A 26,627-nucleotide genomic window follows, 5' to 3' on the forward strand; every position below is an offset into this window, starting at 1 on the left:
GGTTCAGCAGTTAAGCGGTGTGGGTCAAGGGTGCTCAACCACTTAATCCATTGAATAATAAATTAATTGTTACAATAGTTGAAAAGAATAAATACTATACATACTTGGGGATATATTTAGGATTAGCAGGTTTTTTTTTGAAAAGTTCAGATCTATATTTAAAAGTTTTAAGATCTAAAGTATATTTCTTAGGATCTAAATGTAATGATGAATGAAATTATTTCTAAGTTCGAAAGATATGAAGGGTGAGACGCATGTATCCAGGTGGAGCATAACCTGATTTATGGCCTGGACTGAGGCTCTGGTAAGACACTTTACCAATACCGTGCAGACCAGGAACATTGGAGTGGAGCTCTCCACCCTGTGGGAGGCAGGCGGCCTAGAGCATTGCTCGGGTGTGCAAACGAAGTCAATCTAAAGGGTGTTATCCACTGTGCGGACTTTTATGTATTTAAGAAAAAAAGATTCAACCTTTCTTTTCTCAAATAGGCCTTATGATACATTTTCCCTTTATAGACGTACAAGAAGTGTGACGCATAACATTGGTGTCCTGGGATAAGGCAGCGTGATAACAATGAACAACACCGACAAAGACATGAAAGGGAGGGCACAGCCGTCCTTCCCTTCCTTCCTCCTCAGTGTGGCAAGAGAGAGGCCCGTCCCATGGTGTGATTTTTATTCTGCAAGGAGCCTTATGTCTGTCATCGGGTTCTGTTGGTCATTGCTGTGCTCACTGGCTATTTTGTCACCCCACTAGAGGGCAGGCAAGGGAAGACAAGGGACAGAGAGCAAGGGGACAACTGGGTGGCTTCCATCCAGTTAGTCTTGCCCTTGCCTTGCAGCATGGCTGAGACAGACGCCTTACAGACGGTCCGCACAGATGTCGAGTGCCGCCCGCTCTGCTCTCGCGCTGCTCAACGGCCCCACTCACCCCATCCTACATCTAACCAAGAGGAGGGGCTAAGACCAGCCAGGATTGCCAGTTTTCTGGTGCAAACTGTACAGGAACAAGGGAGAAGGTGACGCTGAGCTGAGAAAAGCTGGGGCAGAGTGTGCAGAGACAGAGCTGAGCGGGCCTCAGTGGCAGGTCTCAGGACTGGGCTGCAGTGAGACTGATTTCCCATCACCTCTCAGGGAGACTGGCAAGGAGGAATTCCAGAATGCCAGCGGGGTAGCACATTCTGACAGCTGCAATGTGAGAATCTCCCCGGAAAAAGAAGCCTTGCTGTATTCCATGAGCCCTGCGAAGGCGTCCTTGCCCCTTATGGAAATTGTGAAATTGGTTAAGAACTTGGTACCGACTGGCACTCTCTGCTACGTTTCTATGGGTTTTACCTCGTGCTTTCTCTGTTACCCTCTCAAGTGGTTTCTGTATCCTTCAGAACACTTCTTGTCCCATAGGACACTCCCCCAATTTTGAGGTTGATTGGAAATTTCTATAGATGTTGTTTCTTTGGCCCTTGGCAAAGAAAATAAACCTCTGTTGTATTGTTGTTTCCATGAGAAAATCAGGCAATATACAAACTCAACCAATTTATCATCTTTCCTAGGAATGTGGACCACTTATTGAGAATGTCCTCTCCCTGAGAGGTATCAGTGGGTGATATTTTAGTACCAGAATTTTCTTGCATGCAGTCCGGATTTTCAGGGCTGTGTGCCTATGACAGACCTTATTCTGCTGGATTTGGTGAATTAGCTTTTCCAGTTTTTCAGAGTATTATTTATTAAGATCTTGCTGCCCGCACCAGTGGCATATGAATAAAAATGGAAAGAGTTAGAAATATCCTGAAATTATTCAGCTTATTCACAAAGAATAATTTGTGAGACGAGTTTACGGCTGTGTATTTCTCCAACACTGTCCATGGTAGGTGGGATTTCGGAATGTTCTCAATGCCATGGGAGTCCACAACTGGGTTAGGAATAGAGCAAAGCATGTGGAAGCTGACGTCTGTCTGGGTGGCCCCGCTCCTCTTGCCCCGTTGTCACTGTCCCCTCCACCTTGAAGATGTGTTGCCACATCAAAGACACCGAATGTGTCACAGTGCACAGCGGTGCTGACTGTCAACATGTTTTGGGGATCGTTGATTAGCTGATAGGATCATGTCTTCATTCACTGATTCAGTGAGGATTATTAAGCATTCCAAGTTCATAAAAATATCTTTTATTATTTTTGCACAACTTTGTGTTTCAGAGTGAGGTTTTGTGTTTCCTGGTTTGGGGTACCCAACGTTTTATGCTGTTTTTACTCTTGGGCCTTATTTTCTTGAGTTAGAACTTTCCTTTATTGTACAGACTCACAGACAAGACAGTGCAAAACCACACCCACATTAGCTCTCTCTTCTCACAGTGTTTGTTGGAGGGTCTCTGTGACCAGCGTCCTGCAGTTAAGTGTGTGTTTGGACAGAGACGGGGGCCAGAGAACCAGAGCACAACTGGTTTAGGCGATGCCCAAGGCTGTTCTGGACAGGCTCAGGCATGTAGCCCACTGTGGAGTCAGAAATACCCAAGACCCAGCACACCCTGCCCCCTGCCCTTCACATCCCCTGAACTCTCTTATCTGTGTGGATGCCTTTGTTTCAACGACAAGTTAATGAGAGCTCTCACAGAGGCAGGAAAATAAGTCATTTGCTTTTATTCCAATAGGACCTTTCTTCCTAATAGGTCAGGGCACTTTTTTTTTTTTTTTGAGACAGATTCTCGCTCTGTCACCTGAGCTAGAGTGCCATGGCATCAGCTTACCTCACAGCAACCTCAAACTCCTGGGCTTAAGCGATCCTCCTGCCTCAGCCTCCCGAGTAGCTGGGACTATAGGCATGTGCCACCATGCCCGGATCATTTTTCTATATATATTTTTAGCTGTCCATATGATTTATTTCTATTTTTAGTAGAGAGAGGGTCTCACTCTTGCTCAGGCTGGTCTCGAACTCCTGAGCTCGAGCAATCCACCCGCCTCAGCCCCCCAGAGTGCTAAGATTGCTAAGATTACAGGCGTGAGCCACTGCGCCCAGCTCAGGGCACTTTTATAAAGTCACCTTCAGTGTGGGGTGGGAGGAGCGAGGTGGGCCAGCTCCCTCCCAGTCTCCTTCAGAGAAAGAGCAAAGGGCTCCTTCTCTCCTTGCCTGGGGAAGACTCTGCCTGCACACGCATCTCTGCAGCTACATCCCCTGTTTCTTCCACATGGGCTGCAGCTGCCGGTGCAGGGAGAGGGTAGAGCAGAGAGAAGGGTGTGCATTTCTGGGCTCCCCACCTCCCTTTGGTTTTCCCCCCTCCAGTGGTCATGGTGAGACCCGCTGTTAGGAAGAAGTTGTCAGTGCTCAACACAACCCAACAGACACGTGTGTGTCAGGGAGGTCACCCCCTGGAGAAGCCCAGATTAATTGGTGTTAGAAGAGACTTTGACAAAGAATGATGTTTTTCCTCTGGGGACTGGCAGGTGCATGAAAATTAAACCAGAGACGGCTTCCAGGGTGTTTATGTTTCAGAGCACACACCTCGCACCACACTGCCCATTCTGAGTAGTATTTTTTAATATCATTTACTGCTACTTCTTATTTCTAGTCCATTTTCTTCTATGGAAAGTGCCCTAACAAGTGTCTCATGTGGTACATTAAGGGATTTGAAGTTCTTCTTATTTCTGAGAACTGTCTGGGCTGGGCTGATCTTGGCGTCCTTGGCATTGCTTGGCGCCACTCCAGGGGCACTGGACCTCCCAGCACAGATTAGAGCAGGAATGTTCCCCATGGCACTGGGCAACGTGGCCTTCTGGGGCTTTCTCTGGGGCCTGCGGCTACTGGTGACTTTTCTTTTGAATTCACTGTCTTAGGTTTGGCAAAGGCTTTCAGACACCTCCATGTCTTTGTTGACTCTGACATTCCCTTGTACGCTTTATTGTTTTGATTCACCTCAGCTTTTTTATGAGCCGTCCTAATTTTAGCTCTCCAGTCTTGAAGTGAGAGAAGTTTCAACTTCTTTATTCTTGCAAAAGATTGTTCCATTATTTTCCAAGCCTATTCCCTATGGGTGGATCATGAGAGCTTGTTTGGAGCTTTGTATCACCCCAAACCACAGCCAGATTACCCTACTGCAAAATATTTGCAAATTATTCAATATGGAAAGTAATATTTTGTTGCCTCTTCTTTGAATTCTAGTTTCATATGCCTTACTTTGCTTTGCCCCTTGACACAAGACTGAAATATGGCAATTCCTAAGTTGCTGGACTTGCCTAGATTGGATTTAGGGTAACAAATGGACGTACGTAGAAAATCCCAGCCTCCGCTTGTGTGTGGTCAATGTGTCCATCTACATGTGGCCAATGAAGTGGCTGATCACCCTGACACTGTTTGCTGTATCCCCTGTACGATGTGCAGCAAATTAGGGACACTGGTTCCCTGGTCACTGAGCATAACTGCCCACTTTCAAAATAGGAGGCTTTGACTGTTTTGCTGCTCAACTGGTTTGTGGAGAGTTATGTGAAGCTGATCTGAGGCTGGGTCAGGGTCAGGGAATCCGGAAACAGTATCGGTCCCCTCCTTGTCTTTTCTCAGGGGCAAGGGTGGGGAGGGAGTTACAGTATTTGCCAAAAAAAAGCATGTGGCTCAGAAAAGACTTCCTTATAATAAAGCCAGGGTGTTAGCCAGTGTGGTGTTTCTCCTTGTTTGGAGAGTGGCTGGTCCTCTTTGGCCTTGGGACCCGGGCCTTCCCTTTGCGTGGGTCAAGCTGGGCCATGGAATATAGTTTTAGGCACTGACAGTGGGAAATGAGGGAAGGCAAAGCTTCCTGATAATTCTGTGACATTCAAAGTATCCTAAAAGCTCTCCCTTTAAACTGCTATCATCCACAGGGTGGTATCACATGTCTTCGCTCCCTGACAAAGAACTTGCAAGTTTAGCAACTTGATTTTCCATGATCTAGGAACACTTGAACTTGTAAGAATTCAGAGACTACAAGGAGACGCAAAAATGAAATCTAATTATTAAAATTGCCCCTCTGAACCTAGTTCTAATAAAATTTTGTTATTTTCCTAAAATCTGCCCTTTTTTTTTGATTCTGACTATGATTTTCCTGCTTTTGAAGCTTACAGCCAACTTTTCCTATTTTACACATAATACAATTTTATGCACTCCTTGCTGATTCTTTCATCTCCTTTCATGAATGCAAAATGTCAGGCCGGTTTGTGTCTAAAGCTTGTGAAACCAGAGGCTTTGGTCTAAAAATACAGGCTCACCTTTAAATCTCTGTGGCCAGGAGAAAAGGGAGTGTCAGAGAAAATTAGCAGCCTCACATGGCTTAGGTTTCTTAAATATGAAGATATAGGGCAAAGTTTACTAAATTTACATTTAAATAAAATACCCTCCTACTATACCATTGATCTGGCATGTAGTCTCATAGCGCATTATGCAATCGTCTCTCTCCATTACAAGCAATTGCGTTTTTACCGAGAGCTGCTCATTGGTTTGCTATTCTGTTGAAGTGATCCCGGTTAGCAAGACAGCTGCAGGAGAAACTGACTACCTAATTGACTACAGGTGGCGTTTTTCTCTTCCTCCTTTAAAATGAAGCAAAAGTTTTCAATGAACATGTCATCCATGAGATCTATTAAGAACTTCAATTAGCCATCTGAATCTTCCTAGCATCCTGGATTGCTACGTCTCAGTATTCCAGGTGATTTAATTTTAGCTTTTGGGCACCCTTCATAGCCACAGTGACCAGCTGTAGTAATTAATACAGCTTCTCAAAACTGCCTCAGACCTTTGGGACAGAGATCTGACAAGCATATCTTTAGAAAATGAAATTTATGAAGATGGGACAAGAGTGTTCACCTAGCTTTGCTACTTCATCAGACACCTGTGAGAAGCTGTCACTTATAGGAAGGTGTAAAAAGGCCATAAAAAGGGACATTTTCATTTTATGTGTGAGGAAATGAACAGATGATGTCAACTTGTGGGGAGGTTAGGGGTCACTAGAGTTGGTGACCTCTTCTAAGTTGACCCTGGGGAAGACCATCTTGACAGATTGTGGCTTTTCTCTAGATACTCCTCTGAGATTCAGGCTTTCAAGGAAGGCTAGTAGGGGCAGTTTTAGACAGGTGGATTCTTCTAGGTCTCGCTCATCATACCACATAGGTGATCACCTGTCTTCCACTGGAAAAGTTAACTAAATATCCTCTGATTTCTGCCATCATTCTGAAATCTGCATTGGCCCTAAGCGCTATCTCATAATAATTCCCTTAAGAATCCTTAATATATTTCTGTTTACTGACTAGTTTCAGTGTAATAAAATGTAGTATGCAATTTTCAGCTGCCAGCTGCAGAGAACTGTTATATATTGGTCATTGAAACTAGCCTGAGTGTGTTTGAGGCATTGGACTTTTCCCTTTGTTAATCAATAGCTCCAGGCCTTTGGTCTCCTTAGAATTTGTCAGCAGTACAAGAAAACATAAAGAAAAAACGTGTACCTCTCCCCCACCAGCCCGGGAGCTACCTGTTTCTAAAGAACTTTGCAAAAGAGCTAGGGAATTCTGAACGAATTGAGGAAGCTGAATTTGAATACTTTTAGAGATAATTAGAATTTCTTTTTTATGATCTGCTCTGCTTAGCATATGGGTGACCCTATTCCACCACCATGCTTCCTTCCATCCCCACCCCCAGTTCTTCAATGAGAGTCTAGAAATAAATTACAAATCTCAAATTGTTATTCTCCTAACATCAGCAAAATATGCTGCTGATCTCATATCAAGAGACATTGTTTAAAGCACAGTGCTTGGGTCCCAGTTGGGTTTGGGACTGGGTGTTCGCAGTGCCTAGACAGAAAGACATTGCCCTCTTCGGGTAGTTTTTCCCTGGTGTCTAGGAAGGCTGTCAGGGTTAGGGAGACCAACTCATCCTAGTTTTTCCAGGACTTGCTTTGAAAACTGGAAATCCTATGTAGCCGGGATTCCCTGAATCCCTGGGAAATCTGGACAGTTTAGTCCCTTACAGTGGCTAAAAACTAACTTGTAACATTTTCTGCCAAAACCTCATTAGGGATGGACATGGTAAAAGTGAAAATGATAAATCTGAAAGTGCATCTCGAGACCACTAGGGGGCACCAATGGCCTCTCGAAGTTGTTTCCATAGCTTGAAATTTGAGGGCAGGTTCTAAAAACCACAGTAAGGAACCAAAACTAAAAAAGCAAAATGTCATGGGTGGACCCCTCATCCTCTTGACGTGAGGGCCTGGGACTGTGCCCTGTTAGATTTTTGGCCAGAGGGGCCCTCAAATCAATATTGCCAAGTTAAAAAATCAGGGGGAAAATAGCCATGCGAATCCAGTAGAAAGCTCCATTTAGGGCTTGTCTGCTAGAGGCTGTGGCTCAGAAAGTGCCGTGGAGGGACAAGCAGGACGCCCCACGGTTGGGGCCAACAGTTATTGTCGTTCACCAGTCCACAGAGGGGAGCTGTGGTCTTGGCTGGGTTGTTAGTGGATTCGATGCAGAGAGTCTCACTGCTCCCCAGATAATGAGTGGACTGGCTCCATACAGGAAGTTTCTAGAAACAGGCTAAGTACCTCCTGCTTCAGGGTTTGTCCCTCTGGGTGCTTTTATTGAAAGCTGTTCATGGCCAAGACAGACATTTGTCCTACCTGCCTTAAAACAATTCCAGACCCGAACTCTTTTGGCCAAATGACATGAAACATGCCCTGCCTGCCCTGTTGGAAGAAGAGGTGGAACTGCTCGCCCACGTGCATGGCTTTGCAGGGCTCCCCAGCGTCTGCAGGGAGATGCCAGCCCTGCCCGGTCAGCCAAGGCGTGGGTGGGGGTGGGAGCTGCTGTTAACCAGTAAGAAGGACTATTCGTACCCCAAAGGTGGGGGTGGGGGATGCAACATCAAGGTCATTGTCATCTTGGGTCCTAGCAGAAGTTTCCTAGAGAGGGAACAGAATATGTACACATGACTAGAGACCCCCCACCTCTGGCCCCCCTGCCCACCAAAGCTGTCCACCAGGGCTGTCAAACGTCTTCTCCTCCCTGCCCCCAGCAAACAGGGTGTGCACTATTCATAGCCTCGACCCAGCTGCACTGGGAAACAGTGTCCAACCACTGTTCCTCCTTTGTGCATCTCACCTGCTTCTGCTATGTGTTCTCGTATCATTTTGGACTCCTGCAAGCCCTCCGACCTTTACTGAACAGAGACAGGGGAAACAAACAAGCAAACGAACGAGCTAACTCCGAGGAAGGACCCTGCTGGAGCTGGAGCCCCTCCGTTTGTCCAGGGTGGGCTAAGCAGGTGGATTCTAGCTGACTGCCTGGGTTCCAATCCTGCTGTGTGAACTTGGGCAAGTTTCTCTGCCTCTCTGTGTCTCAGTTCTCTCAAAGGAAGATATTAATGGTAGTAGTTCCTATATCTGCTAGGGTTGCTGTTAGGATTAAATTGAATTAATGTAAGTGAAGTGCTTAGAACAGTGAGCAGCACAGAGCCAATGCTAGTATGTGTTAGTTGCCATCATTATCATCATTATCATTATTATTTTGCAACATAGCCATTTTGTTCATAATCGCATTTGTAAAAGACAGAACTGGAATCTGTGATCTGCTTAAGTCCTCGGGTGTATTATTTTGAGAAGACACATCTAATTATGTATCTTCTTTTTAGAATGAGAGTTCGGAGCTAAATTCCAGGGGGCATGTATGGATTGATACTGATCTTTTGATCCCCAAATTCCTGGGATGAGGCACCCTTTCAGGTGCACCAAGGCACCCACTTTTCACCAGCTGCTGATGACTTGGGGGTGCCTGCAAGGTTTCCCTCTGGGGCTTCCACAGAGCTTCTTGCTTTTCTCTTTAATCCAAGGAGAAACACGGAGGATCAAAGTGAAATTGTGGCCTCTGTTGAGAGTGATTTAGAGACTTAGCAATGGGGAGGTTCTGGTGTCTGGCCCATCTGGGTGGTGCCCTTTCGTCTGGAGTGTCTATCACACACCGCAGTAGGGAGTTCTGGGGGAGGTTTGCCACCTGAGGTGTGCCACTGATTCATCTCCATCTTGGGTTGAGCATCAGACGTTCCCAAAAGGTGGCCTGACAGACAGCCAAGGGGAAAGGCTGTCCCTGTGTTAGCTGGCTCTGCACAGGCTTCGGGGATTTGCTGGGCTTGTCATAAATTCCCACTTCCCTCCCCCACCCGGATAGACTTCAACCCCTGTTCATCTGTTCTTCCTTCCTGTGTCCTGGGAAAATCAGGGTGAGTTGGTCACCCAATGATTGTCATTTGGGTGGCTGGGGAAAGGAGCCCTTGCCAGGGAGGCTGGGGAGATATCTGGGGACAGTTAAGGCTGGGAGAACCGCTGGGCCTGCCAGTGTGCTCCTTAGGGAGAAGTCTTGAAAGGAACTTCATGTGATGGGGAATTTCATAGAACTTGTGAGGACAGTGGTCATTTGTTCCATGACGAGAGTTTTCATGGAGTGACTTCCGTGGGGCTGGGGGAGTGGGAAGAAAATCAACACGTGCCAGGTGCTGAGAGGAGGCCCCTGTCCTGCTCTGAAGGCTGACACGGTCTGCCCTGAAGGAACGTCACCAACAGGAAACAATTAGTAAACAACTGGGTGCTAACCCAGACAGAGCTGATGATACCTTAAGTGAATTCAGAAAAGGGAAAAGCAATGCTGACCAGAGAGACCTGGCAAGGGTCAAGGAGGCAGAATAACTTACCTGCCATGGTAGGGGGCAGAGGTATTATAGACGGTGGCAGGGGACCATTAAGGACACAGCAGTTGGCCTGAGAGAAAAGCAGCATTGGAGGAGAGTGAGGGGTTGACTGGCAGATACTGGGAAGTGGGAAGGGAAGGGAGGAGAGGGCAGGGGAAGGAAGAGAAAAGAGGAAGGAAGGAAGAAGAAAGGAAGAAGGAAGGAGGAAGGAAGGAAGGAGGAAGGAAGGAAGGGAGGAAGGAACGAAGGGCAGATTATTGAATATCCCCAAGTGTCAGGCATTGTTCTATGAGTTTTATGTGTAACATTTCATCTAATGCTCACCCAATACTAAAGGGTTGGTACTTTTATCCTTACATTATAAATGAGGAAAGAGAGGAATTAGAAGGTTAGGTGACTTGCCCATGGTCACCTGGGAGCAATGTGATTCTAGTTTGCACTTGAATGACATTCCAGCAGAGTGGCCTAAGGACAGTGGCATCTTACCATGGTTAACCTTGTCTGGGATACAGGAAAGATCGAAGAAGGTAGAAATCCCAGGCAGAGAGAGCCCCAGAGGCCTGCTGAGACTGGGGGCGGGTGGCCTCAAAGGCAGAAACGGGGTGCTGGGTGAGGGACTGATGCTCGGGTCAAGCGGAGGGAATAGTCCAGTTTCCATCTCGGGCACCTGGAAAGAAGCTGGGACCATTGACTGGATCCAGTTTGGAGAACAAGAGATTGAGCTTTTCTACCTAATGCTGTGTGTGCCTTTAGGCAGGTTACTTAGCTTCTCTGAACCTCCGTTTCCTCCTCTATAAAATGGGAAAACTAACAGGACATGTCTTACATGACTTTGAGAGGATTAATTCTGATAACATTCATAAATTATTTAGAACCATACTTGAAATCAGAGTATGTGATCAATGAGTGTTAAAAACTGAATATTATCAGTTTTTAAAAATTTCTTTAGAAATTGCTGATTTTTGGAGGACTTTCCCTTTAATTCTCATTCAGCAAAGGGATGGGCTACTTTGTTTCTCCCCCATGCTGTTACAATAACCCTTCTTCCTGTGGATCTGCAATCCCGTTGTGTTGAACTTCAAATCCTGACGGGGGCGCGGTTGCCTTCTCTGATTTCACGGAATTCACTCCCTCCAAGGGGACGGTGGAGACAGAGAAAAAAACCAGTGGTTCTTTAAGGACTACACAGTTTGGCATAAAAATCTCACTAATTGAGGCTTGTTAAAAAGTACCCTAAATTCCGTAATTGTCTGTTCTGGTGCACTCAGGTTTGGAAGAGTAATGATGATGATGTTGATGACAGTAATGACAATAATAGCTACCTTTATTGAGTGCCCAGAATATTCCAGTGTATCGTGCAGAGATCTTGCATGATGTAGGTGTCTGGATCCCTGCTTTTTAAAAGAGAGAAACTGAGGCTCCGGGGAAACAAATGAACTGCCCAAGGCCACACGGCGAGCGAGTATGAGGCCAGAGTTCACAGGGCTCTGCCCTCCACCAGGCTGCCTCAGAGACACCCGGCGTCGCTTAAAACACGGAAACGCCCACTTAGCAGGCAAATGGAATCTTATAACTTTTTATTTACAGAATTATTCAAAACGAAGAAGTCTCAGATATATTCAAATATTGCATTTGAAGTCATAACCGCGGGCTGGGAGGCTGGGCACAGAGGGTGGCCGGGGAGGACTTTGGGGCCGGTGACTCGGGCCTGTTGCGGCCCCTCTCGAGTTCCCGTCCCTCCCATCAGATGTGACTCTCAGTGGTCTCTCAGCAGGGAGAATCTGTGAGCTTCTGAGAGGGAACAAGTCCATGGATGTTGGCCCAGAAAAGAACACGCAGGGAGGAGCTGCCAGGCACTTTCTGAGGGGGACCAGGCGCCAGGCACATGGGACAGCTGGACCGGGGCCCCTGTCATTCTGTGAGCGTTTCCCGTGTGCCAGGAACTGCCAGGGACCGGGGGAGCCGCCCCGGTGACCAGAGACAGGCTGGGACCTCAGACATCCACCAGAGCGAGGGTCAGAGGGAGCTGGGCTCCCCTGCACGGAAGCAACTGTCCCCTGCCCGTCCCCAAAGCCCTTCTCCCAGTGGTGGGACCATCTCCCGGTGGGTCCTGCCCTCCTGCAGGTGCCAGGCCTCCATGTGGGGACGCGGTGGGTGCAGGCTGGAGGCGCGGTGGGCAGCGGCCTCCACACTTCTCTTTTACGAGCACCGGCCACGTCAGCCTCGTGTCCCTCTTGGTTGAGTTCATAGTCACACATGGCACAAGGAGCGTCCGTCCCACTCAGGCCAGTTGTATGTGCGACGGAGTTTTGTGTGCTGAGGGAATGGAAGCCCGGCCTCCACGGACGCGTCCAGGCAGTTGCCGGGGAACTTGGGGAGGGCTGGCTGCTTGGCTTGAAGGCCAAGATCTTCCTGTTTGGCCACAAAGCGTGTGTTTGACTGCCAGTTTCCAAAGCGTGTGGGGCCACTGCGCGTCTAGCAAAGGACACGGGAGGGATTCAGGGAAGTTTGTGGGTGGGACCCGGGGGGCGGGCGTCCTCCCCCATCTGATTCGCCTTAACTCTGGCCGGGTCGGCTGCCAGCGGGGAGAGTCCTGGCCGGGTCTTTTGGCCACGTCGCTCCCTCTGAGGACTGACTCGGCCTCCCGTGTCAAACCGTCCTCTGACTCGCGCCTCCTCTGGTCAGCTACTGTTCTGCTGCAGCCCGGTCCCCCTGAGCACTGGAAACGGCGCCGCGGCATGTCATTACTCACTGACTTTCTGCATCCCTGCGGGGGAGATGAATTAGCTGTTTGCTCCCAAATCCCTCCAGCAGACGCCAAGTCTTTTTCCCGGTTTTCTTCAAGCGCTGGAATCTTTCCCTGCACACGGGACACGTGTCCTGCCTCCTTGGCTGAAAGCCAGTTATCAAGAAAGGAACAATTAGAAAATGATCAACCTATTGTCTCTTTCTTTATCTTCCCTCCACCCCTCAGGTTGTTTTTCATTATATTTGGGGAGAGTAGAAAAAAGTGCTGGTGTTACAGAATGTGTTTTAGGCCCACACAGAATTTTCTAGAAAGAAAGTAGAACCAAGACGGTGGGGGGGGGGGTGTTTGGCCTGCTCTGGTGGAAGGAGATGGTGAGGTGCCACCAAGACAGTCTTGAGGGGTCGTCACCCTGTCAGGTCTGCACCGGGACGCCAGGGGTGCGTTTGTCCCTCCAGGGTGGCCGCGGACAGGGAGTCATTCCCGTGGAAGGCGGTGAAGCGGATGCTGCCCTGACAGATACCTGCAGACCATCAGGGAGGTCATTTGCCTGAACAAAAAGCACTTACAGGATATTAAAAAAATCTGTTCTACTAATTCTGCATGGATTTAGTGTGGAAGGAGCAGATGGGAGAGGCTCTAATTTAAAGAGGGCCTGTGGTGCCGAGGACCTGCTGGCCTTCACGTGGCCACTCGGACCCTCAGAACTCGGGCCTCGGGGGGCCCTGCGAGGGAGGCAGGGAGGCCAGGACCCAGCAGAGTCACCCACGTTCTCAAACGCCGCGGCCGCCATCAGCGGCAAATGGAGTTTCTTGGAACCCGTCGGAGGCATCACGTCCTTCTGTGGAGAACTACCTTCAGGGGCGCTCAAAAAAGTTGAATTTGAAAGGCAAACGTACGATTCTGGTTACCCAAGCACCCGAGTCTTCCCTGGAAACCAAAGACACTCTGATCTCTCAAACTGCTCGGTTTGATTTTCACAGAAATGTATCCACACATCAATTGCCCCCGCAGGCCAAGAACTCTGCTGAGAAATTTTAGCCCGGAGTGCACTTAGCTCGAGAGAATTTTCAACACTGGGAAAAAAAATTATAAAATGTCCCAATTCTGGCGACAGTGTCAGTTATTCACTCCCAATACGCATGTAGTTATCCCCCCATCCCGGCTGGTTAGTGAATCCGAGCAAGGCGATGCTCTCCCATTATTGCTCAATAATGGACCACGGAGATGGCGTATCTTCGCCTTTATTTTTGCTGGCACGTCCCCGCGCTGGAGCACATTAAAGTAATAAAATTAGGCAGCAAGGCGTCCCAGTCACTCCCACCATGTTCCCGTAAGCCCCTCATTTACAACAGACAGAGACAGAAAAAAAAAATGTTTAGAGCAATTTAAGATGAGGCAACACAGGATATGTAAATTCAGTTTTATTGGCAGTCAGGGCAGCTAGCTAACTCTCCTCAAATGCCTTAGAGCCTTCAGCTCACCAGCCCCTCTGGGTCAGAGCGATTTAGCTTTAAGGACACATGGGGGGGACGTCCTGGCTGTGGGCACTGTGGCCCTGCAGCCGTCGTCCTGCCCTCTGGCCAGATGTTTCGTCCCAGTCGCTGATCCAAGAAGGAGCCTGTTAAGAAGTTTAAGTTTTTACCGAGTTGGATGACTAAGGCAGTTTTTATTTTTTAGAAAATTTATTGCTCGTCCTCATTTTATTCCTCCTAAAGAAGCAGCTGCCAGGGCTCGGGAAGTTCGAGACAAACAGTTTCAAGGGAAATCACTGACTTGAGCTTGAGACCAGAGGCAGAGCGAGGCAGAGAGCCCCGCGCAGTGCAGCCGTTCCCCAGACGCCGCAGCGGAAAGCGGCTGCTGCGAGGAGAGAGGACCGTCCAGACGCAGAGCTCTTTGTCAAGGGCAGTTTGAGCAGGACCCCCTCCCTGCGCTGGGACAGGGATTTTGCCACGTTTGCAATGAGTTATAGCAGTGCCCCAAAGGTTAGAGAGACCAGGGAAAAAGAAAAAGAAAACAATTGCCCCACTGAAGTCAGAGGTTTAAAAGCTGCAGAGCAAGTCAGGACTGGCCAAAATATGTGGCTTCCTGTCCCGAACTTTCCTCTCCCCCTTCGCTGGGCTTGACTGTGCCCAAACCTGCAGTGGTTTAAGAGGGTTCCCAAGCAGCCAGTCCCTGGGAGTTTCTGTAACTGAGCTCTGGGCCTCCCTGGGCTGCAGAACAGGGGGCAAGGAGCAGATGGGGAGCCCTTCAACATGGCCGTAGTGTGGTGGGACCCCAAGGTGGAGAATGGCCTCAGATGGGCGGAGGGGGCTATTTCAGGGCCCATCTGCGGGAGTTATCAGGACTAGTTGGACATATGTGTCATGACTGTCCACCTCCCTATCCCTTGGTCTTCTAGCAACTTCACAGACTCCACCTGGGGGAATTCTCAGACCCTCCTCTCTCATAGGTGGAGGGACAAATGAACCCTGGCTGGAGGAGAGGACTGTTGGGGTGGGTGGAGGTGGGTGGAGGTGGGTGAAGCACAGGCCCAGAGCTTAGGGGACTCTGAATTCAGGGATCTGGGTCTATTGGTGCCCCTTTATGTCTGTTAAGGCCACCCATCATCTTCATGCTCATGGGGCTGTATTTATCAACTGGAAAAAGGTTTTCTTATCAATGGATCATCCAACTAGGGGTTTGCGCGGCTCCGTCTTACACATTGATGATAGCACTGCTGCACCTGCCTCGCCTCTCGCCCAGGCCTGGACCACGGCCGTGCCTCCCACAGGACGTCACCTCGGGGAGCTTGTTAGAGATTCAGATTCCTGGGCCCCAGTAGACCCACTGAATATGACTCTTTGGGCTTTTTTTTTTTTTTGAAGTAACATTTCTACTCTCTCTTCTTTTGTATCAGGGTAAAACCTATATTTAGTAAAGTACCTAAACCTTAAGACTTTGTCAATTAACTATGCCCCTGTAGCTACCACCCGGATCAAGATATAGAACATTTCCACCACCCAGGAGCCTTCCTTCTGTGCTTCACAGACAATACTCATCTTGCAGGGGCAACTGCCATTCTACTTTCCATCATTATAGAAATGTTTTCTGTTCTTGAACTTCACCAACATTGAATGATACAGGACTCTCTTGAGTCCGGCTTCTTTCTCTCAACGTTGTGTGAGCTGCATCCATGTTGTTGCTTGTAGTAATTCTTTTGCATTGTGGTGTATATCCATCCCATTGTTTGAATATACTACAACTGATATGTTTATTCTACTCTTGATAGCATCTGGGTTGTTTCCAGGTTTTGGCTATTATGCTAAAGCTGCTAAGAATATTTGTCTAAGTGTCTTTTGGTGCCCCTAAGCACTCACTTCTGCTGGGAGTTGGAATTGCTGTTGTCCTAAGGTAAATGTGTGGTTAGCTTTGGTGGATAACTGCCAAATGTCTCTCCAGAGTAGCTGTACCAACTTATACCCTTGCCATTGGTGAATGTCATTTGCTCTGCTTTCTTGTGTATACTTAGTATTGTCAGACCTTTTAATTTTAGCCATCCTAGTAGGTGTATAGAGGCCTCTCCTCATGGTTTTAATTTGCATTGCCCTGCTGGCTTATGATGTTAAGAATCATTTCATGGGCTTGTTGGCCATTTGGATTTCCTCTTTTGTGAAGAGGCTAATCAAGTCTTTTAAAAATCAGGTTGTCTACTTTTTATCCTTTTAATTTGTAGGAACATCCATTAATGGTCTTTTATCCATTCATTTGTTATTAGTAACCTCTCCAGGTGATGTAAGAACACAAGTCAGAGAATCACCCCTGGGGTACTCTTTAAATTGTCCACTTTTCTTGAAACAGCTTTTTTCTTTTCTTAAATTTCCAAAGAAGCAGCTCCCTTTCTGCCTTATGTCCTTCTGTTAATCAGGTTATAGATACAGTGCTTTCCTCTCCACTTCTTAAAAGGCTATATGTGGCAGAAATGCACTTCATATATTAAATGTGCCTGTGTTTTTGTCATCGAGTGTTGGCTGAGTGTAAGCTCGAAGTCTGGGGATGTTGGCGGCGTGTCTAAGCCAGCTCCTTGCCGTTTCGGCAGCATTTTACTAGTGCCGTAACCTTGCCAGACACTTGGGGAGTGAGCAGAGAAGGTAAGAGAAAGAGGGGTTTCAGAACTTTGCTAGCTTTGGTCTGGTCACCCCACTGGCCAGGAACAGTGAAGCTCCACAAGGATCTCCCCTGTGGTCCCCAACACCCGCCTCTCTCCTGGGCCAGGACCCCGTGAGAAGGAGGAAGTGTGCTCAGTTTCTTTATCTGTGTTTGGGGGGTCGTGTGTGGATGTGACCTGCTCTGGGGCATCAGCAAGGACCTATTTCATATCCTTCCTCCTCAACACCGACGTGTGACAATCCACCTTCTAGGTACAAGTGTTCCCATCCTGTCTGTGCCACCCCCATAAATCAGAAGAGGGGAAACACAATTTTGTAGTGTCTGGGATCTTTGAACTCCTGTAATCCGGGCCCTCATTCTGTAGATGAGCACATTAGGGGGTACTAGAGACGGGGCTGGTGGGAGAGTCGGCCGGTCTGTTTTTAAGCAAGATCGTCGTGGAAGCACAGGCAGGTGCGTTGCCTCTTGTGGAGAGGATTGAGAGAGAGAGGAGGAGGGAAAGAGCGTGTCTTCTTTGCCTTTGGTGCAGAAGGGAGTTCCCTCTTGCTGCTGTTCCCCTCAAAGAACTGCTACTCAGGGGCCCAGCGTGGCAGGAAGTGGTGAGGTTGTGGGGAAGGAAGAGACGGCTCAGTACAGTGCACACATGTGTGTGCCTGTGTGTGTGTGTGTGTGTGTGCACGTGTCCTCTCCCCTCCCACGCACCACCTCCAACTGGGCACAGAGGCTGAGCCAAAATGGCCCCAGACGATGTCTACAGTGTCTCGACCACTCGTAACAACCTTTCACGATTTCGAGTGTGGAATTGGGGTGGCTGGCGTGACAATGGCTCAGACAGAGACCTCTCTTTCCACCTGTAGGCTGGGTATGACGGTGAGAGTATCGGAAATTGCCCATTTTCTCAGCGCCTCTTCATGATTCTCTGGCTCAAAGGTGTTATATTTAATGTGACAACGGTGGACCTAAGAAGGTAAGACAAGGTTTCTGCAATATTGAAATACCTGGACCTAATTCTTAGCACACACACACCCCTGGGGCCCACGGGTGATGTCACGGGTACGTCCATCCTCCACCAGGAGCCTGAATGGAAGCCCGAGTGTGGGCCAGGCAGAGTAATTACAGGACGGCTGGGCTGTAATCTGCAGGGAGCAGGAGTCGGGGCTCCAGGAGGAACCTGCTCTCCCAGTTGCTGGTCAGCCCACACCTCTCCTGCCCCTCGCAGTCCCGTCTGAGCCCCTTTCCTGCGTGATAACACTGGAGAGAGTTAACTCTTCGCCTCTGCATGTAGGAAAGGGAGCACAAAGGGGAGCGTCAGCAACCCCATAATTTGTTAATGAATACCTTACATTTTGTAAACCCACAAGCTACTTTGAAATTCTCAAGGCTTGTTTCTCTTAAACTGGGGAGGACAGCGCTAAGCGTTGGCAGTGAGTCCGAGTGCTGGCGGCTGCAGACAGACACCGCTGTTCACTCCCACCTAGGAAACCCGCAGACCTGCAGAACCTGGCTCCCGGAACAAACCCTCCTTTTATGACTTTTGATGGTGAAGTCAAGACGGATGTGAACAAGATCGAGGAGTTCTTAGAGGAGAAATTAGCTCCCCCGAGGTAGGCCTCATAAAAACAGTGTTCACAATGTGGTTGTCATTCCCCCCCCCACCCCCCACGACAGATAATTCTGAAGCTCTTGGCGTTGAGTTTCTGCGGCCCCTGGTGCCGCTCACGTCCTTAGTCATGCCCGTGGTGCACCGCAGAACACACAGAGCCGGATCAGGGTGAGGCGGCCTGGACTTAGTGCTCTGCACCTGCAGCCTGGCAATTAGGGTTGACGGCAGGATGTGGGGGGAGAGGGTGGATGGCACGTTAGCCATTTCTTAGGGTGCTGCTGCAAGGCGAGGGGTGCATGTTAGGATGAAGTGTCACAGAGTGTTGGCACTGGGGGTGGGGACCCTTCTATGCCATCCTTTTCGTTTTATAAGGGAGGGAACAGAGACCAGCAGGGTCAGCTGGGGCCCTGTGTCCCAGGATTGGTCACTGTCAGGACATAAGTTCTCCGTCCAGTGCCGTTTTCTCAGATTGTGTCGCTTCCCGACCTTCAAGAGAAAGAAGATTAGGAAAACATTCAAGGAGAAGTTTTCATTTTTATATCCACCCGTAGAAAGCTATTTCCCCCATTGTGTTATCCTAACTCCAGTATTGCTTATCTGTGATACTCCAATTTTGAACTTTTCAAGGTACCCTAAGCTGGGGACCCAACATCCCGAATCTAACTCAGCAGGAAATGATGTGTTTGCCAAATTTTCAGCATTTATAAAAAACACCAAGAAGGATGCAAACGAGCGTGAGTAGCACCCATCTTCTTGTTTCCTATTTCAATACAGACCTCCGCTCAGGCCCCAGCACAGCTGGTGATAAAATCCTGAGAATTCCAACCCGTTTCACAGAGGGTAGAACTAAGGAAATAAGGAAATAAGGAAAAACCACCTCCAACTTTGAATCTGTACATGAGTTTGAGGAGATTGAATGCTTCATCTAGAGGCTGGGAACCCAGAAAGTGACATTTTTAGGGAAAAATATTCACCACCCAGGTGTCCCCAGCTGCATCATGGGCGTCGTTCTAAATGATGCTCTGCCAGTGCCTGTCTCATGGTAGGCTTTCCATAAATATTTTTGAATAAATAAATGAGTTCTAGAAGTAGAATGTTGTGTAGACAGTAGCGTGATTTTCCAGGGAGGAGTGAGTCCTTTATTCAGGTATTCTAACTGCTCCTACTCCCTTCCCAGCCGGGAGGGAGCTGGCTGGCCGCGTCTCAGGAAGGAAGGGTGGCAAAGTCCTGCCTTCACGGCTGCTGAAGAGTGACACTGACTTGCAAGGCCTGTCTCGGTGATTTCTTGCCCTTCTGTTTTAGTTTATGAAAAGAACCTGTTAAGGGCCCTGAAGAAGCTGGATGATTACTTGAATAGCCCTCTGCCCGACGAGATAGACGCCGACAGCACCGAGGACGTCTCTGTTTCCGCGAGGAAGTACCTGGACGGAGATGAGCTCACGCTGGCCGACTGCAACCTCCTGCCCAAGCTCCACATCATTAAGGTCTGTCTTTCCGCCTGACACATGCACTGAGCGCACGAATGGGGCTTTGTTTTGTTTTGTTGTGACTTGTGTTTGGGCCAGACATTTAAGCAGCCTAAAATGCAGACACATGAATTAAAAACTCTAGCTCGTTTCTGTTCCGGGCAGCCAAGCTTCGAGTTTCGACACATGGAACGGATGGGCTTCAGATATTCTCTGCAAGTGCCTGGGAACTTGGCCCTGTCTTCTGCTTCTTTTTCAGCCTGACCCCACAGCCTGGAGGAAAGTTACGTGAAGGTGACTTGAGGGGTTCCTGGGTTATAGCTGGTATTTAACCCAGGAGGCTCATGGATGATGCGTGGAATCTGGGACTGCTAAAATGTGGACTCCATCAATTGTTGGTGACTGTAGGGATGAACTTGGCCCTTTCTAGAGATGACAGAGGAGTGTCCTGTCTGTTCTTAACACTGACCCTCGACAGCCGGGAGCAGCTGACAGCTCCTTGGCTGGACATCTGCCATAGTGGTGCCCTGTCTTCCCAGATGAACATAATGTAAGAGTCATGGGTTGTATATTGTTAAGGTTAAAGACTTTCTAGACCAGTGGTTCTCCAATATTAGTAGGCATAAGAATTGTTTGGGGAACTTTTTAGAAATGTAAGTCCCCAGCCTGACCTGGCAAATCAGAACTTCTGGGGGGACCCCTGGGGTTTCAAGGCAGGTGGACTCCTTAGCTGCTGCTGCTTCTCAGCAATGCTCCCGGCCTCTCTACCACGTGCAAAGGTGGCTGTCATCACTGTTGCTCTGCCCTTGGCCTTCAGCAGCCCCAGACAGCTCAGGAAGAATCGCAGGACTTTCTCTGGGGCATCTTGGTTATTAAAGTCCCAGTAGGTCCAGAGCTAGGTCCCTTGGTATAGCGTAGGGGGGATGAGAGAGAACTAGGGACATACAAGTCATTCTCTGTGTGCTCTAATAACACGCTTACTTAGCATTGAGAAATCACACATCAGGTTCACACAGTCTGTGGTGCTGGTGCTATGGGCTGCCGGCCGCGCTGACGACTCCATGCCATTTCCTTGCCTTTGTCGCCTGCCTTTCTCCTTCCTCCCTTCTTTCAGTCTCAGTCTTGGCCCTGTTTATCTTCCTTCTTCTCCCTTCCCTGTCACACTCGAGGGTACCAACCTGAAACACAGGCCTTCAAGCTGCTGCCCGTCCCTCAAGCGAGTGCTTTCAGTAGAGTTGCCAGGGCCCCGACACCCAAAACTTAATGAAAGCGTCTCAAAAACCTGCTGAATCTGGGAGCCGTTTTCCAACAGCACATTTATATAGTTGTATTTTGATTTAGTCCCTTTTAGTGAATGCTTTTCGTCATTGCTGTGACTCTGCGTGCTGTCGCATGGCAGAGGCAGGTGGAGGTTGGGGAAGAGCAGGAGAATATCCTGGCCACACGGCATTAATCGCCATTCGTGTAGCGAATATGGACAAAGGCCACTGTGAATTTCAGTAGAAGGGTAAGCTTCAGGGTGAGGGAAAGCAGCCCATGGCTCCAGTGCAAGACCCAGCAGCAAAATCTTCAAAGCCATGTAGCACTCAAAATACCAAACAGCTTAATGATCTTCCAGTATGGGGCACTTCTGAAACGAAACGAGAATCAGTCTAACGGAATTATGGTCAAAGACGAGAGAGTGAAAGGATTTATAATTACTTCCCCTTCCTGAAACCCAGCGAAAACAATATGAAAAATAAAGCGTTAGTTTCATCTTTCATAAAACTACAAAGAGATGACAGATCCCCAACTTGAAGGCTACGAAACTTCACCCAGGGGGCGGTGCCACAGAGCCGATGGAAGTTTCTCCATGTCTTTAGCAAAGCTGAGACTTCTCAAACGTCTCTACTTGAGGGCTAGGGCATGTGGCGGGCCATAAAGGAAGCAGGGAACATGCCTATAAAGACGACTTTTGAGCCGACATCAGTAGGGAGGCAGAGCTGAAGGCGGAGCGTGACAGAGGCACCATCTTTCTAGTCTGTGACCCAGCCCCTAATCCACAGGAGCGGTCTGGAGGAGAAGTGGAATGGGAGGAGAGGAGGGAAGTGGCATTTTGCTTCGTGGCTGCTGAGCAGAGAAAAGAAACAAGCCCCCACCCTGTCGAGAGAGACTAGTTTCGGTTTTAGCCATGGTGACCTTCTGCGTAGTCTGTGCATCTCAGAGTGGAGTGGAGGATGCCCTAACCCAACCCCAACCCTGACTCCGATGCGACCCTAGGGCAGAGTAAGAGAAGTGTTTAGTGACAGGGTGCTTGAGAAGAAATATCCAGATCGACCTTCCACTGCCCTATCTCGCTCCCTTTGTCACTACACTATTTTTAGGCAAGTGGTAGGTCCAATAGATCTGCCTCTGAAGAGAGAATGAAAGGATCCAAGTGAGACCTCTGTGTAGAGATGATCAAAATCAAAAGGGGAGGGAAAAAGACAAAGAGGAAGACCAAAAAAAAAAAAAAAAGAAAAAGAAAAAGCAAATGATATATATATAATATATATATGATCAAGAACTGCTTCAAGAAATTAAAGAACATTCCACACAGAAACTTTCTATAGTCTCAAAGAGAATACAAACCTTTTAAAAATATGCTCAAAGGCAAGACACAAGATGCCCAAACATATAATATCACAGATAGATGAAAACCAGGCTGGCAGAGCTCAAGAAAAAAGTAAAGAAAAAATAAAATAATTGCAGAGATAAAAATTCTATTAGATGAAACAAGATGCAGAAAAAAATATGGCAGAAATTACTCATGGATTTGGAGGATAAGCCTGAGAAAATCATGTAAAATCAAATGGAGAAGACCAGAGATAAAAGTGATTGGAGAAATCCTAGATGTACATAATCAGGAACAGAGATCAGAAAAAGAAAAAGAAAAAAAATGAAGGTTCAAGGGGAAAATTATTTTAAATGAAAGGATGACCTGAACCTTCGGTTTAAATGACCTGCCACGTTTAGGAAAACATTGCCCCAGAACGACCAACACACTGGCACGTATTTGATACATTACTGAACTTGGAAAATAAAAAAGAACCCTTTGGGCATATCACTTTAATATCAAAAACAGTAATAATAACAAAAATAATAAAATAAATAGTAAAGCCACCTACATAGGCAAGAAATTCAGATGAGCCCCGGACATCTTCATGTCCACATTAAAAAATCAGAAAATAATGATTTAATATCTACAGAGAATTAAGAGAAAGGCTGTGCAATACAAGAATTTTATATCCAGGCAAATTGTTGTTTTTATCTAAACTTCTTATGCTGTGGTTTCTCTTTAGAATCAGTAAATCTTTCACCTTTGACCCTAACTGGTCTCTCATTTTAAAAAATAAGATTGTTGTATGATGAAAGAATCAAATGATAATCAAAATCAGAATCAAGGAACAGAGAAGATGCGTGATATTAAAGGACAGATGCTAAACAGAGAACCGATTTAAATCTGAAACTGGTACTAAGACTAAACAACTGGGGATTATGGGGACAGAACAGGGTCAGAGCGTAGTAAATGTGGATGTTGTTACAACCATTGGAAGGCAAACAGGGAGAAGAAATGGAAAGAAGTGTAGATACACGAGTTTCCTCATTTGTCATCATTAGGCGTCAATAGATAGCATCTAAATTTAATAAATCAAGAAACAGAGAATTACTATTATTTAAAGTTACACAGGAAACCACTGGAAGGGTTAAAACAGACCATAAAACTTCTAAATTACCAGTAGGGGAAACACACAGAGAACACACACCTACACACAGAAAGACAGAAAACAAAGTGAATAGTATATCCAGAAAGTATAATATAAAATGAGATTCCATCTCGTTTTATGAGGCATGCACCTAACAGATTGACTCAGAAATGTTAAAATAAAAAGGTGGACAAAGATAAACTAGACAAATGCAAACAAACGGAAAGCAGAATTTTTAACATTAACATCAATAAGTTTGAATTCAAATAAAAGGTGTTAAACAATTTCTGAAAGTCACATGGCCCTGTTTTGCTGCCACACTGTGTCCTTGGCTGCTGGTGTCTGAGAAGGAAGTCCCAAAGACCTTCTAGTTTGTGGTCAATCCCATGCCCACTGCATTCGGACATCCCAAGAACCAGTGGGATGGGAGATGACAGAGCAGAAGTAGCCTGTGTATTCCTGGGTCCCTGTTACAGGGTGAATTGTGATTGTGTCCCCAGTTCGGGCCCTAACCTCCAGTACCTCAAAATGTGACCTTGTTTGGAAATAAGATCTTTGCAGATGTAATTAGTTAAGATGAAGTCATATTGGAGTAGGGGGAACTAATCCACTATGACTGGTGTCCCCTTTGCAAAATGGGGAAATTTGAATACAGAGACTTGTACACACGGAGAAGGCCAGGGGAAGGCTGGAGTTATGCTCACACAGCCAAGGAAATCTGAGAATCTCAGGGGAAGCATGGGACAGAGTCTTCCCTGGAGCCTTCAGAAGGAGCATGGCCCTGCCGACACCTTGGTTTTGGACTTGTAGCCTCTAGAACTGAAAGAGAAGTTTCTCTTGTACTAAGCTGCCCAGTTTGTGGCACTTTGATATGGCAGCCCCAGGAAGTGGATGCAGCCCCCAGTGCTAGGCACCTTCTTTGAGACCAGTTCTCGGACTGTACCCCACCTGTGGGAGGGAGCAGTGCCCGCCACTGTGTTTCTCATGATGCTCACTCTCCACTGCTCTGTCCTCATGTCCACCGTCCCCACGAGGGCAGGGATTTGTGTCTGCCTTGTTCATGAAACTACCCTCTCCGCAGATGATCCTCTTCTCGGCACAATGATGGAAACCTTTAGGAGTAGCATGCACAGGTATATGGGGTTGCAGCAGTGAGGCTTAGCAAGAAGGAGAAAGAGAGAGGGCACTTTCCAGTGACCCTGGTCCCATAGGCAGAAGATCTGTCATCAGTCTTTGTTCATATAGCACCAAATAACATAGTTGCAGAATATATAGAAAGGAAATTCCAGGAAACACGAGGAGCCCACCAGACAACAGAGCAAATTCGTGCCGGTAGATTCCAAGGCCCATCTGTGCTAAGTTGGTGGACAGGCCTGTATGGAGCCACTGTTTTGGTTCTGGCACCTTTGTAACCTTTCCTGTACCCAAGATGCTCCTGTGCAGTGAAAATGCCATGGTGGGTGGCCCGAGCAACGGCAGGACAGCGTCAGGAGGTGAGGAAGAGAGTCTATCAGGCGCCTCGAAATGACAGGTTGCCTGATTTGATTGCTTCTGTGAGTGGGTTTTCTCTCTACTGATCATGCCCTCTTCCTTTTCAGATTGTGGCCAAGAAATACAGAGATTTCGAATTTCCTTCCGAAATGACTGGCATCGGGCGATACTTGAATAATGCTTACGCTAGAGATGAGTTCACAAACACATGTCCAGCTGACCAGGAGATCGAACACGCATATTCAGATGTTGCCAAAAGAATGAAGTGAAGCTGGGGTGTTTTCTGTCTGATGTCTCAGTTGAGTGGGAGAGGGTGTGTTCTACGCGTTTCCCCCCAGTAACTATCCTTCGCAAAATAGCACCCAGAGTGTGATCCGCCCAACCCCAGCTGATACACGGCCTTGTCATTTGTCCACTCACTGGTGCATCTGAATATACCAGTATCTGTAGTTATATGCACCAGCTGTCCAGTTTGTGTTAATTTGTAACTGATGTTCACTGACATTGGAATTGATGGTATTTAAGGCATGTGTTTTGCAGTTTCAGTTTGAAAGCGAACTAGATTTGGGTTTGATTTCTTCAATTTTTAAAAAATTGGTCTGTCTCTGATAGCTTCCATGATCCTATATTGCCTGTTTTTCTCCTCTAAAATATTAATTTTTTTCAAAATGAAGACACTGTTTTTTTAATTACAAAATGATACACGCCTGTTTTAACATTTTAAAACAATATCAGCGAGGACAAAAAAAAAAAGTTGAAAAGTCACCTAAAATTTTATTCCAGTTAATTACTGATAACTTACTGGTGAACATCTTTCAAATTTTCAGTCTATTGCCCACACACACATTCACACCACACACTATTTCATTCACATGTGGTATCGTGTTACTTTATTTTAAAGGACTGGTGAGGGGACCTCTTGATAATGCCTTGATGATCAAACATAGAGGACCTGAAATAAACACAAATATTGGACACTGCAGGGCTGGAGAAGATGCTTTTGATTTTAAAGCGGAGGTTTTAAAGAGATGGGGAATTATAGAGCCTCAGACCCTGAGGGACCAGCGGGAACCAGAAGTCCAGAATGATCTCCACTCTGCCTTGTTCCAGGAAAGGCGATGGAGGAGCATGCCTAGCTGTGTCTTTGGCTCCAGCTTTCTTTCCAGCACCTGCTCTTGCTCCCTGCCCTGTCACAGAGACTGTGCCTTCAGGATGCAACATCAGCTGCAGCTTGGAGAATCTCCCTGCCCCGAGTTGAAACATGAACCAAGCACACCTGGATTCTGGATTCCTTCCCGTGGCTGCTCTCTGCAACCCAACACAACGCTTCGGCAGTGATGCTGGGACCCCGTGGGGCTGGCCTGGTCATTGCCCCTCTGTCCTTCCTAGAGACCAGGCAGGGAAAATCCAGGGAGATTAAATTCATGGTGACTCGTCTTGGGCAGTTCTGGTAACCGGTCCAGTCAGGGAGGAAGTGGAAACTATTGACTCACAAGTTTCTGGTTTGTCTGTGGCTTTCCCCATCCTTGTCACCAGCCTCTCATCACAGCTTCTGTGTGGGCTGGGTGGCTGGGCTCTAACCCCAGGCCTGGAAGAGAAGGTGTGATGTCGTTGAGATACTCATCAAGACCTCACAGGATTTGAGCCTTATCTCTCAGATTGTGCTCCTCTGACACTCACATCTCACGGAAAACCCTTCTTGTGGAGTTGGCTGTGGTGTGTGTTGGAGACTAAAATGCTCGTTTTTCACGTATACATCTGCTCTAT

The 26,627-nt window shown here is 47.5% G+C and overlaps 1 protein-coding gene across 1 annotated transcript in view; it reads left to right on the plus strand.

The window, feature by feature from the left end:
- CLIC6 (chloride intracellular channel 6) overlaps window positions 1-25,130 on the plus strand; it is a 37,639-nt gene extending 12,509 nt beyond the window's left edge. The window contains exons 2-6 of the mRNA XM_045540609.1: window positions 17,433-17,542; window positions 18,054-18,179; window positions 18,806-18,912; window positions 19,481-19,662; window positions 24,968-25,130. Of these exons, the coding sequence (XP_045396565.1) occupies window positions 17,433-17,542; window positions 18,054-18,179; window positions 18,806-18,912; window positions 19,481-19,662; window positions 24,968-25,129 (687 nt within the window). The 3' untranslated portion in view covers window position 25,130. The remainder of the gene's footprint in view (window positions 1-17,432; window positions 17,543-18,053; window positions 18,180-18,805; window positions 18,913-19,480; window positions 19,663-24,967) is intronic.
- Window positions 25,131-26,627: the final 1,497 nt, after the last annotated feature.

Source organism: Lemur catta, chromosome 1 (genome assembly GCF_020740605.2).
Source record: "Lemur catta isolate mLemCat1 chromosome 1, mLemCat1.pri, whole genome shotgun sequence".
Lineage (NCBI taxonomy): Eukaryota > Metazoa > Chordata > Mammalia > Primates > Lemuridae > Lemur > Lemur catta.